The sequence below is a fragment of the Hyperolius riggenbachi genome, chromosome 5 (genome assembly GCF_040937935.1).
Source record: "Hyperolius riggenbachi isolate aHypRig1 chromosome 5, aHypRig1.pri, whole genome shotgun sequence".
In the NCBI taxonomy this organism is placed as follows: Eukaryota; Metazoa; Chordata; class Amphibia; order Anura; family Hyperoliidae; genus Hyperolius; species Hyperolius riggenbachi.
In genome coordinates, this window is record NC_090650.1 from 4706555 (window position 1) to 4719895 (window position 13341).

General features: G+C 48.7%; 1 protein-coding gene across 6 annotated transcripts in view; it reads left to right on the forward strand.

The window, feature by feature from the left end:
* Nucleotides 1–13341, forward strand: part of PPP1R9A (protein phosphatase 1 regulatory subunit 9A) — a 200541-nt gene that overhangs the window by 120773 nt on the left and 66427 nt on the right. For all 6 annotated transcript variants that reach the window (XM_068235034.1, XM_068235033.1, XM_068235035.1 and 3 more), the window contains exons 5-7: nt 644–748; nt 1282–1417; nt 7007–7159. In XM_068235034.1, coding sequence (XP_068091135.1) covers nt 644–748; nt 1282–1417; nt 7007–7159 — 394 coding nt within the window. The remainder of the gene's footprint in view (nt 1–643; nt 749–1281; nt 1418–7006; nt 7160–13341) is intronic.

Sequence of the window (13341 nt, forward strand, 5' to 3'; positions counted from 1 at the left end):
CGAAACATTGCCCGCTGCTGATTACTGCTCATGAATGGCCCCTCCCCCTCGATCGGAGGGGCGGAGCCTTGCATGCGCAGTAGCCCGCAACTGGTCCAGTTGGTGATTGTGAGCTTTAGGGGTGGGGCACAACCGAGCGGATCGGGAGGAAACCAAGGAGCCTGTAAGGCTATGGGGGGCTGGACGAAGCCCCAGGTACGTAGAATAGAACTTCTTCCTCCCAATTAAGGTCTACCTTAAAGGCACCAATATAAAAATATCAGCCCATATCTCACTAATCACAGATCTTATATATTACTACACCTAAAAAGCCAATTTTAATATATTGAACACATGACCATGAACTGCTGGGTTGAGAGTTACGCGGAGTTGTGCGGTAGTCCAGTTGTGCGGTACACGGAGTTGTGCGGTACGCGGAGTTGTGCGGTAGTCCAGTTGTGCGGTACGCGGAGTTGTGCGGTAGTCCAGTTGTGCGGTACGCGGAGTTGTGCGGTAGTCGAGTTGTGAAGTGCTCAGAGATTTGTGGTACCCTGAGCTGTCCCTGGGCTTTAGTACTTGTGTTGTTTGGTAATGTATGCACGCTATTTGTTATCCTTCTTTGTTGTTATCTCGTATTTTATCTGCCATCTCGTCTCTCTCGCAGGATTCTCGTTAATGATCAGATCTTGGAAGTCGATGGAATCAGCCTTGTTGGCGTCACTCAAAACTTTGCAGCCACGGTTCTTCGAAACACCAAAGGAAAAGTCAGGTACGTCCGCTGTCTGGAGAACCTCCCCCTGGCGCCTTTTCAGGATAGCTAAAAAGCTGCCATGAAACATTCAGCTTTTCAGTTATCCTACAAGACAGTTGAAAAGCCGCCATGAAGCCACTATGAAACATGCAGTGAGCTTATGTCTTTACAGCATGCCTACAGGATAGCTGAGAAAAGCTGCCATGATACATGCAGTCAGCTCATGTCTGTACAGCATGCCTACAGGATAGCTGAGAAAAGCTGCCATGATACATGCAGTCAGCTCATGTCTGTACAGCATGCCTACAGGACAGCTGAAAAGCTGCCATGATACATGCAGTGAGCTCATGTCTGTACAGCATGCCTACAGGACAGCTGAAAAGCTGCCATGATACATGCAGAGAGCTCATGTCTGTACAGCATGCCTACAGGACAGCTGAAAAGCTGCCATGATACATGCAGAGAGCTCATGTCTGTACAGTTTTGTGCACATTTGGTTATTTATGTGCAAAATGATTGCAAAATATTTCACGTTTCTGTTTCCGGCACAGGTTTATTATCGGCCGTGAGAAACCGGGACAGATTAGTGAGGTGGCCCAGCTAATCAGTCAGACTCTGGAGCAAGAGCGCCGCCAGCGGGAGATGCTAGAGCAGCACTACGCGCAGTACGACGCCGACGACGATGAGGTAAGGTCACATGACTCTGACGCAGCTTAAAGGGAACCTGCGATTTTCTCTGCAATGCTAAAGCCCTGTCCAGGAGACTGCATGGAGTTTGTATGATTTTCTCTTGTTAGCGTCGGACTCCTCCAGACACTCCAATTCATTCCAAAACAAAGAGTGAGATCGCCAGTGACATGATAACAATTTTAAGTTAATGAAAATGTTATGTTAAAGTTGTGCAGCTTGGCATTAAAATCATCAGCTGCTGCATTTGATTGGACAGTTCAAAGCCGCACACATTTGCATAAAATGAAGATTATCATTTTGACGTTAATGGCATCACAATACAATAGAGAGGGTCAGTGGCGTAACTAGAGCTCACTGGGCCCCCCTGCAGCTGCATCCCTTGCAGGGTCTATTGTTACGCTCCTGGAGAGGGTGTGCACTACTGGGTAATGTATATTATTAGAATGGCTGACAACAGTGTGCTAGGAATAGAGAAGATCAATGTACAAAAAGGCAAAAATAAAAAAGTTGTATGTACTTTGATACCTTATGGGCCCATACAAACTCGAAGCGCTTTTCTGAGCATTTTGCGATTGATTAGCGTTTTTTTTAAATCGCTCCCATTCATTTTCATTAAAATTGTGGTAAAAATCGTGGAAAAATCACTTGGGTGTGACTGACGCTGGCGTAGCCGGCATTCATCTTCTATATGTAGCGCCCCCGGGTGGCCTCCTGGTGTGACTGACGTGCTGGCGGGGTTGGCCTTCATGTGGGGAGTGAGATGGATGTCACACCACCCAATATCCCCCGAGCTCTGTGAAGTCCTGGCGTTTATAAAGCAGCTCATTAAGCCTCTGGAACACGTCGCTCACCTAAATAGGAGGAATAAATATTTCCTGCAGTAGATAATCAAATTACACGCCGGCGCTGTGCGGAATATTAATCAGACAGGTGATCGCGTCTGGCACACCAATCACAGGACGGCGCCAGCGGGGGGAAACACGGCGCACTCCTCTCCCTCCCCCCTTCCTAGTCGCTGCACGTCTCCTCAGTAGCGGCGCACTCACCTCCCTCCCCCTTTCCACTCGCTGCACATATCATCAGAGCCCTGTAACCTGAATGAATACATCCTGTGTATATATGTAGATTATACGCCGTAATAAAGTTATGTGGATTCCAATTATTCATGTTTGATTTGTGTTCTCTGGCGAGTGTCGTGACAGGAAGTGTGTCACACCATCTGACTTCCTCCTGTGCTATAGTTCCCCCGGAAACATTTACATTGCTTCCAGCTGTCATTTTTACAGTGTTGCTTTGAAAATGAACTTAGGAATAGAATGGGTTGCCATGGCAACCTTGGCGAAGTGGTTCAGCGTGGGAAGGTTAGGCGGGTTCATACAGCAGGGGTTGGGACTTTGTTTCAGCCTGAAATGTTTTGGTGGTCATTATTTATCATGCAGTGGTTGGGGCGTGGGTCAGCCTGTATTGGTTGGTGGGTATTGATCAGCCTGCAGTGGTTGGGGCGTGAGTCAGCTTGCAGTGGTTGAGGGTGTGGTTAAGCCTGCAGTGGTTGGGGGGGGGGGTGGTTCCTCATGCAGTGGTTGGGGGCATGGGTCAGCCTGCAGTGGTTGAGGGTGTGGTTAAGCCTGCAGTGGTTGGGGGGGGGGGTTCCTCATGCAGTGGTTGGGGGCATGGGTCAGCCTGCAGTGGTTGAGGGTGTGGTTAAGCCTGCAGTGGTTGGGGGGGTGGTTCCTCATGCAGTGGTTGGGGGCATGGGTCAGCCTGCAGTGGTTGAGGGTGTGGTTAAGCCTGCAGTGGTTGGGGGGGGGGGGTGGTTCCTCATGCAGTGGTTGGGAGCGTGGGTCAGCCTGCAGTGGTTGGGAGTGTGGGTCAGCTTGCAGTGGTTGAGGGTGTGGTTAAGCCTGCAGTGGTTGGGGGGGGGGGGTGGTTCCTCATGCAGTGGTTGGGGGCATGGGTCAGCCTGCAGTGGTTGAGGGTGTGGTTAAGCCTGCAGTGGTTGGGGGGGGGGGGGGTGGTTCCTCATGCAGTGGTTGGGGGCATGGGTCAGCCTGCAGTGGTTGAGGGTGTGGTTAAGCCTGCAGTGGTTGGGGGGGGGGGGTTCCTCATGCAGTGGTTGGGGGCGTGGGTCAGCCTGCAGTGGTTGGGAGTGTGGGTCAGCTTGCAGTGGTTGAGGGTGTGGTTAAGCCTGCAGTGGTTGGGGGGGGGGGTGGTTCCTCATGCAGTGGTTGGGGGCATGGGTCAGCCTGCAGTGGTTGAGGGTGTGGTTAAGCCTGCAGTGGTTGGGGGGGGGTGGTTCCTCATGCAGTGGTTGGGGGCATGGGTCAGCCTGCAGTGGTTGAGGGTGTGGTTAAGCCTGCAGTGGTTGGGGGGGGGGGTGGTTCCTCATGCAGTGGTTGGGGGCGTGGGTCAGCCTGCAGTGGTTGGGAGTGTGGGTCAGCTTGCAGTGGTTGAGGGTGTGGTTAAGCCTGCAGTGGTTGGGGGGGGTTCCTCATGCAGTGGTTGGGGGCATGGGTCAGCCTGCAGTGGTTGAGGGTGTGGTTAAGCCTGCAGTGGTTGGGGGGGGGGGGTGGTTCCTCATGCAGTGGTTGGGGGCGTGGGTCAGCCTGCAGTGGTTGGGAGTGTGGGTCAGCTTGCAGTGGTTGAGGGTGTGGTTAAGCCTGCAGTGGTTGGGGGGGGGGGGTGGTTCCTCATGCAGTGGTTGGGGGCATGGGTCAGCCTGCAGTGGTTGAGGGTGTGGTTAAGCCTGCAGTGGTTGGGGGGGGGGGGGGGTGGTTCCTCATGCAGTGGTTGGGGGCATGGGTCAGCCTGCAGTGGTTGAGGGTGTGGTTAAGCCTGCAGTGGTTGGGGGGGGGGGGGGTTCCTCATGCAGTGGTTGGGGGCGTGGGTCAGCCTACAGTGGTTGGGGGTGTGGTTCATCCTGCCATGGTTGGGGGCGTGGGCATTCTGTCATGATTGGGGGTGTGAGCAGTCGGTCTTGGTTGGGGGTGTGAGCAGTCGGTCTTGGTTGGGGGTGTGAGCAGTCGGTCTTGGTTGGGGGTGTGAGCAGTCGGTCTTGGTTGGGGGTGTGAGCAGTCGGTCTTGGTTGGGGGTGTGAGCAGTCGGTCTTGGTTGGGGGTGTGAGCAGTCGGTCTTGGTTGGGGGTGTGAGCAGTCGGTCTTGGTTGGGGGTGTGAGCAGTCGGTCTTGGTTGGGGGTGTGGGTCAGTCTGTGATGTTAGGAGTTATGGAACAAACCAATTACAAAAATCCCATCAATATAAATTCATAAACAATTTGAAACAAGATTATTGGGATGTATCCAATAAAGATAAAAAAAACCAAAACATTGAAACCAATAAAATCTCCCCGCACAGGTAAGGTAGGTGCCTGTTTAGGGCTAATAGAATGAACACACCACCAGCTAGACATAAAGATTATTAAGGTATGCGAGTGCTAAAATCGTTATATAACATAATCTGTCAATAAAAGCCAACTGTGAGGAGGAATTATCGGATCAAAAACGATACAATATATGATGAAAAGAATCACCACCGGTACTTGATTTGATCTTTCAACGTGATTTGAAGGATTGAAACTAATTGGAAAGCAATTATTGATTGTTCCAATTAATGGAACGATTTAAGAAGGTTTTACATTCCGATTCAATCATAAAGTCCAACTTTGGGATCGATTTTTTTTTTCATTTTTTTAAATCAACAAAAGAATCATTTCCCATCGATTTGAGCCACACTGCGCAGATTTCTATGTGGTTCAATCATGAAAAATTGCATCGAAAGATTGAATCTGAAGGAATAATTGTACTGTTAATGGGCTCCTTAATTGTGCCCATTCATGGTACAATTTTCTAATTTTTTTTCAGATAAGATAATTTTGTTTGATTATTCCGTTTGATCGAATAGAAAGATTTTTCCAACATGCAAGATCGGATTTTTATTGAAAAAACGGGATAATCATTCGTTTTTCTTGATCGAAAAAAAAATTATTTTTGACTTTCATTTGATTTGATAGTTTTGATTGAATAAATGGGAAAATTGAACGTTTTTATTGTACTGTGTATGGGCACCATTAGAGTGATTGCACGCTCCCACCGCTCTGTCCTGCCACCTTGGAATAAATGTTTTAGGTATGTGTGCAGAAAGTGGCATTGTGCTGTTTCCATGCATTGTGAATACGCCCCTGGTGCCCTCGCCAGGAGCTGGACCAGACCAGCTACACATCAGAACTTTCCGTGGAGATGGTGGGCGGAGCTCTGAGGTTCTGTCCGTACAGCTGATATTCTGATACCTTCATATGATGGACACTCCCATTGTCCCGTATCCCAGAATCCCGCCTTTAATAATACTGGGGGACCTCTCAGCCATTGTCCTATATTATCTATGTGCTTCATTGTATGGACAGAACATGATTCAGGGCAGATTCTGAGCACTTCCTGACAATTGTATCTTCCCACCTCCGTTAACGAATGAATTCCTTGTATCTCACTGACCACTGGAGGCGCCCTTTATTTTTTATCTCCTCGTAATACTTTGAGTTCATCGTCCTGCTTTTCTTCCATAAATTGTATGTTATTATGATTTATTCTTCAAAGGGAACCAAGCACCACTTTTCTTTTTCTGGTTTCTAATAGCTATAGGAGCTGCCATGTTCCCCCCGCCCCTTCTAGCTGCCCATTATTGATTCGGGGGAAGGTGTGAAGATAGCATCTGTGACTTCTCTAAACTCTTTGAAATAAAACAAATACATCAGTCCTTTATTCATGTAATTTTTGCCTGGGCAGGCCTAGGAAGGAGGAGGAAGTAGGGAGGCAAACGCCTCTGCTAAACTTTTGTTACTGTAAAAAGAAGAGGTAACATTGATGGCATGCATACTTAAAGGAGAACTGTAGTGAGAAGAATATGGAGGCTGCCATATTTATTTCCTGTTAAACAATACTAATTGCCTGGCAGCCCTGCTGATCTATTTGGCTGCAGTAGTGTCTGAATCACACCAGAAACAAGCATGCAGCTAATCTTTTCAGATCTGACAATGTCAGAAACACCTGATCTGCTGCATGCTTGTTCAGGGGCTGTGTGTAAAAGTATTAGAGGCAGAGGATCAGCAGGACAGCCAGGCAACTGGTATTGTTTAAAAGCAAATAAATATGTCAGCCTCCATGTCCCTCTCACTACAGCTGTCCTTTAAAGTGCTATTGAGATGGCCTGGGTGCTAAAAATGGTGTCTGGTTCACTTTAAAGCAAACCTGTGGCAATGTAAGGAGAGAAAGTACGATACTCACCTCAGTAGAGAGAAGCCTCTGGATCCTTCAGGCGTTCCTCATCCCCTTCCATCTCGCCGCTACAGCACTGGGACCACTATAGCTTGAACAGGTAGGGGGTCCCAGCGCTGGAACAGTGAGGAGATGAGGGGGAGCGTCAGGATTATCCGCAGGCTTCTTTCTATATCGCTACAGGTACTCTTTATTCTTGAGTTGTGGCTACTGATGTGCCGGCCATTGTCCCTCAGCACTCCTTGCATAGAGCCCCTCCCCCTGCTAGGCTGTGTACAGGTGAGATCACATGACACTAATGGCTGTTATGATGTCATCGCAGACAGGAGAGTACGCCACAGACGAGGAGGATGAAGAAGTTGGTCCTGTCGTCCCCGGAAGAGAAACGGCCATCGAAGTGTTTGATCTCCCGGAAGGCGATGAAATGTTTTCCTCCGATTTGGATGCAACGAAACTGGCGCACAAGTTTAAGGAGGTGAGAGAACCCCCCCCCCCCCATTCCCCTCCTCCCGTGTGTGTGTTCATTGGGTTCAAACGTATTAAACTTTATCAGTCTTCCTTGAATGTCCCCCTAAATGTAATTATCCCCTTGTGCAGAATGCCCAGCCATCCAGCGGAAGCTGCAGAAGCCACCAGTAGCTCCATTATTGTGTGGCTGCTTCTACTCCCGTCAGTCACTAGAGGCCGCTATTCGGTATATGGGAACAGGGCTCTCTGTAAGGTTGTATGAGAAGCCTGTTTCTAGTTCACCAAATGTTGACCAGTACAGTGACATAAAGAGGAACTCCAGTGAAAATAATGTAATTAAAAAGTGCTTAATTTTTACAATAATGATGTATAAATGATTTAGTCGATTGTAAAATCTTTCCTCTCCCTGATTTACAGTCTGACATTTATCACATGATGACCTATTTACTGCTATCAGTTGATGTCACTGGAAGGAGATGCTGCTTGCTTTTTTGGCAGTTGGAAACAGCTGTTATTTCCCACAATGCAACGAGGTTCACAGACAGGAAACTGCCAGGAGTACCACGGTCCTCAGTTTCCTGTGGGAGGGGTTTCACCACAATATCAGCCATACAGCGCCCCCTGATGGTCCGTTTGTGAAAAGGAATAGATTTCTCATGGGAAAGGGGGTATCAGCTACTGATTGGGATGGAGTTCAGTTCTTGGTCACGGTTTCTCTTTACCCTTTACAACAGGAAGTATTTTCCTTCACACAAAATAGTGTAGTATAGTATAGCCCAGTATAGTACAGCACAGTATAGTGTAGTTTGTCTCTTTCACAGCGCCATTGTTTCCTCCTGTCCTTTTTTAACCTTCCTGGCGGTAAGCCCGAGCTGAGCTCGGGGTAAGCCGCCGGAAGGCACCGCTCAGGCCCCGCTGGGCCGATTTGCATAATTTTTTTTTTGCTGCACGCAGCTAGCACTTTGCTAGCTGCGTGCAGTGCCCGATCGCCGCTGCTACCCGCCGATCCGCCGCTATCCGTCGCGCCGCAGCCGCCCCCCCCCCCAGACCCCGTGCGCTGCCTGGCCAATCAGTGCCAGGCAGCTCTATGGGGTGGATCGGAATCCCCTTTGACGTCGATGACGTCGGTGACGTCATCCCGCCCCGTCGCCATGGCGACGGGGGAAGCCCTCCGGGAGATCCCGTTCTTTGAACGGGATCTCCGGATCTCCGATCGCCGGCGGCGATCGGAGGGGCTGGGGGGATGCCGCTGAGCAGCGGCTATCATGTAGCGAGACTTTGTCTCGCTACATGAAAAAAAAAAAAAAAAATTAAAAAAAAAAGATTTGCTGCCCCCTGGCGATTTTTTTGCAAACCGCCAGGAGGGTTAAAAGGAATCCTGAAAAGAGAGGGATATGAAGGTTGCCATATTTATTTTCTTTTAAACAATGCACATTGCCTGGCTGCCCTGCTGATCCTCTGCCTCTAATACCTTTAGCCACAGCCCCTGAACAAGCATGCAGCAGATCAGGTGCTCTGACTGAAGTGTGACTGGATTAGCTGCATGCTTGTTTCTGGTGTGTGATTCAGACACTACTGCAGCCAAAGAGATCTGCAGGACTGCCAGGCAACTGGTATTGTATAACAGGAAATAAATATGGCAGCCTCCATATCCCTCTGGCTTCAGTGTTACGATGCAAAGCTAAACAAAAGCAAATCCTCCAGCCATAGAAGCCTCTGTGTCCCTTGCTGCAGCTCCGCCCCCTGCTAGTGTCCTGGAGATCCCTCCGTAGCGGCCACCGTCCTAGGCCGGCTTGCGGTCATGCTGCTGGGGCCGGGAGGGTTTTGTGTAGGTGCAGAAGCATTGCATCTGTGCAGAGTGCTCCTGCCCATGGGAACATGAGAGGAGGGGCCCCCAGGAGCCAGGCTGAGAGCATTCTAGGGCCTGGAGGAAGCCCAAGGTAAGGAAATCTGATGCCATCCTCCCATTTCTCAGCCTGCTTCCCGAGATGCCCCACAGATCTGCAGGATCTTTGCCAGCAATTTGGGGATTTCTAAGGCTATTTGGATGGAGAGATTTGTTGTTACTGAGTGTGGAGGGGCGATAGCCAGCGGTCATCTCGGCGTCTGATCTGTGCCGCCCGCACTGTGCCTGACCAGAGGGGGAGTAGCTTTTATCGTGACCCCAGAGTTTCAGCGGTAGTAGGGTGAGGCGTCTTTCGGTCGCCCTGCGCCCAACTGAACAATGACCGGGTCATACGTGCGCAATATCCAGGACTATAAACCTGGACTAAAAACCTATAAACTGCCCGCTCTTCACTTCAAGCCGGAGATGTCCAGATATATAATGTCTACTATTAATATTATTATTATTGATTTATAAAGCGCCAACATATTCCATGGCGCTGTACAAAGTAAGAAACAAACATGGGGTACATAATAATACAGACAATAGATACATAATTAGTGGTGAAATACAGAAAGGATACAAAATACAGAATACTAAATACAGAATTGGTAATGACAGTGATAAAAGTAACATGATGAATAAAATGTATAATGATTTCCAAGACACAAAAGGGAGAGAGCCCTGCCCTTGCCAGCTTACTATAAGCAGTTTCATTGTTTCTCATCTGACTGCAGCTCAAGTCAGACCAGAGGCAGAGCCCATGTGCAGAAAGAAACCAAGATACCTAAGATATTTAGCTAAGCTTAAAGAGAACCTGTACTGAGTAAAATTATTGAAAATAAACACATGAGGTAACTTCAAATGAACATTACATAGTTACCTTGCCATCAGTTCCTCTCAGAAGCTCACCATTTTCTTCTGACAATGATTCCTCCTAGTTCTGACAACATTTTGTCAGAACTGAAATATATCAGTTGCTGCCAGTTATATATCAGTTGCTGTCAGTTACAGCTGAGAGGAGAACTGATGTGTCCATGTTTCCCTATGGCTCAAGGGGGCGATGTTACAGTTTAGTGTGCTGACCAGGAAGCTGTTATGGGGTAATGGCCATTTTCAAAATGGAGGACGGAGAATTCCATTAATCACAGTGGAAAAACAGGACACAGGAGAGGAAAAATAGATTGAGGAGTAGACTGCACGGGAGGCAAGTATGACTTGTGTATGGTTATTTTGACTTTTAATGTTCAGTTCAGGTTTTCTTTAAAGAGGAACTCCAGTGAACATTTTACTGCTAGCAGGTGATGTAGCTGCTGCTTGCTGTTTTGGCAGTTGGAAACAGCTGTAAACAGCTATTTCCCACAATGCAACAAGGTTCACAGACAGGAAACTGCCAGGAGTACCACAATCCTCAGAGTTTCTTGTGGGAGGGGTTTCACCACAATATCAGGCATACAGCGCCCCCTGATGGCCTGTTTGTGAAAAGGAATAGATTTCTCATGTAAAAGGGGGTATCAGCTACTGACTGGGATAAAGTTCAATTTTTGGTCGGAGTTTCTCTTTAAACTCGACCTGAACTCTTGCACAGAACGGAAGGAAAGCACAGAGAAGTACACCCTGTATGTATTTAGAGAGTTTAGCCTGTCTAATTCCCCCTCATCTGTGACTAATCACAACTGTAATTTGATCTCTCAGCTGTGTCACCTGACTGCCATGGCAGAGCAGCTGGTTGGTGAACACAGGATGTTAACCCTATGGGCCTGATTCACAAAGCGGTGATAACTCAGTTATCACGCCTAAAAGACTTTAGGCGTGATAACCTTTGCACTAGCAAAGTTATCACCGCTTTGTGCTCTAACTCGCGCGAAGCTCCCGCACGCAAACGCGCAGGCGCGCACGCAAAGTCCCATAGGGCTTAATGGGCGCTGCGCACGAAGCGTGGTGCGCTGCGCACGCGCCTACGCGATTGCGCTTTGCGCGAGTTACTTCAGATCACGCCTAAACTAAGTTTAGGCGTGATTAAGGGCTTTTCACAGGCGTGCAAAGTGTTTGCACCGCTTTGTGAATCAGGCCCTATGTCTGCTTCCATGAAAGCAGGGAGTAGACACGCAGCAGATTTATTGCAGGATTTGTTTCAGCTGTAACAAAGGAATGTTTTTCTTTAAGGTTTATTATTCTGTTGCATATCTCTTAGAGCAGAGAGGAAGTTCTGAGTTCAGGCCCTGCTCTAAGGCCCCCAGGAGCGGTGAGGGAAGGAGTTTGGCAACGTTCAGAGCTGACATCTCTCTCTATAAAATACCCCTCGGTCCTCCGCCCGGCTCCCCCCTCATCACCCATAAACCCAGATTATCTGCAGAAGAGTTTCTGTTCCCCAGTATTGTTCAGAGCAGAAAGTACATATAAATACTATAATTATCAAGTTCTCTGTATGACAGCGCACACATACAAATTACAGCGTTTCCTTCGGGAGAATAGCGGAACTAATCGGGGGGTAAGAATAGCAGAGCGAGGGGAGGGGTCAGTCACACAAGCGTCTCATTAGGGGATCCACAGATCTGCAGAACTCGAGTCGTTTTCCAGATTGCCTGGCGCAGCTGTGAAACCTCCGACTTTCATGTTATACGCCGATTCCCCCCTCATTTCCACGCCACTCTCCGAAAACCAATGCTGCTAGATTCAGGTGGGGCAGGAAGGGGCGGGACCTGTTTTCAGGTTTTTATGGCTGTCTGTATCCTTGGAGAGTTCATACTTACATCACATCCTGACTCAGAGTCACTGAGACAAACAACATTTCCTAAAAGATGCAAGAAGATGCTAAATCATGGAAGTCAGAATAGAAGATATTGTTGGACTATTTGGGTGCCTCTAGCAAATGAAAGTAAGAGTTGTGGTATGGGGGCAGCCATCTTTGTTCTGTGGTATGGGGGCAGCCACCTTGTCTGTGTGGTATGGGGCAGCCATCTTGTCTCTGTGGTATGGGGCAGCCATCTTGTCTCTGTGGTATGGGGGCAGCCATCTTGTCTCTGTGATATGGGGCAGCCACCTTGTCTGTGTGGTATGGGGCAGCCACCTTGTCTGTGTGGTATGGGGCAGCCATCTTTGTTCTGTGGTATGGGGCAGCCATCTTGTCTCTGTGGTATGGGGCAGCCATCTTTGTTCTGTGGTATGGGGCAGCCATCTTGTCTCTGTGGTATGGGGGCAGCCATCTTGTCTCTGTGGTATGGGGGCAGCCATCTTGTCTCTGTGGTATGGGGCAACCATCTTGTCTCTGTGGTATGGGGCAACCATCTTGTCTCTGTGGTATGGGGGCAACCATCTTGTCTCTGTGGCATGGGGCAGCCATCTTGTCTCTGTGGTATGGGGCAGCCATCTTGTCTCTGTGGTATGGGGGCAGCCATCTTGTCTCTGTGGTATGGGGCAGCCATCTTGTCTCTGTTATATGGGGCAGCCACCTTGTCTGTGTGGTATGGGGCAGCCACCTTGTCTGAGTGGTATGGGGCAGCCATCTTTGTTCTGTGGTATGGGGCAGCCATCTTGTCTCTGTGGTATGGGGCAGCCATCTTTGTTCTGTGGTATGGGGCAGCCATCTTGTCTCTGTGGTATGGGGGCAGCCATCTTGTCTCTGTGGTATGGGGGCAGCCATCTTGTCTCTGTGGTATGGGGCAACCATCTTGTCTCTGTGGTATGGGGGCAGCCATCTTGTCTTTGTGGTATGGCGTTGGCCATATTGTCTCTGGTATGGGGGCAGCCATCTTGTCTTTGTGGTATGGTGTTGGCCATCTTGTCTCTGTGGTATGGGGCAGCCATCTTGGGCAGCCATCTGGTCTCTGTGGTATGGGGGCAGCCATCTTGTCTTTGTAGTATGGGGCAGCCATCTGGTCTCTGTGGTATTGTGTTGGCCATCTTGTCTCAAGAGACAAAGTAAGGGTAAAAGACAAGTGGCGACTTAAGGTGTTTGAAGGTTTATTAGGGAGTAGCAACATCATTTTCTGATTGTGGGAAACTGCCATCTTGGCCCACTAAATATGCAAAATGCTATTTAAAAGAGTGTCAAGCTTGTATTTTAAACCAGAGCTAAAGCCAGTGCTGTAATTATGGTTCATTATTGATCTCATGTTAAATTATATTGAGCAGCAGAGTGAGTAGAGTAAAGCTATTATGGAAGATGAAGACCGGCTCCATCTATATAAACAAGCTCTTTTATTCTTTAAAAGCAACACATGACAACAATAGGCGACGTTTCTGAGTTAAAACCTCCTTTCTCAAGCCCTGTGAATGTACAATGACACTGTGTACACTGACAG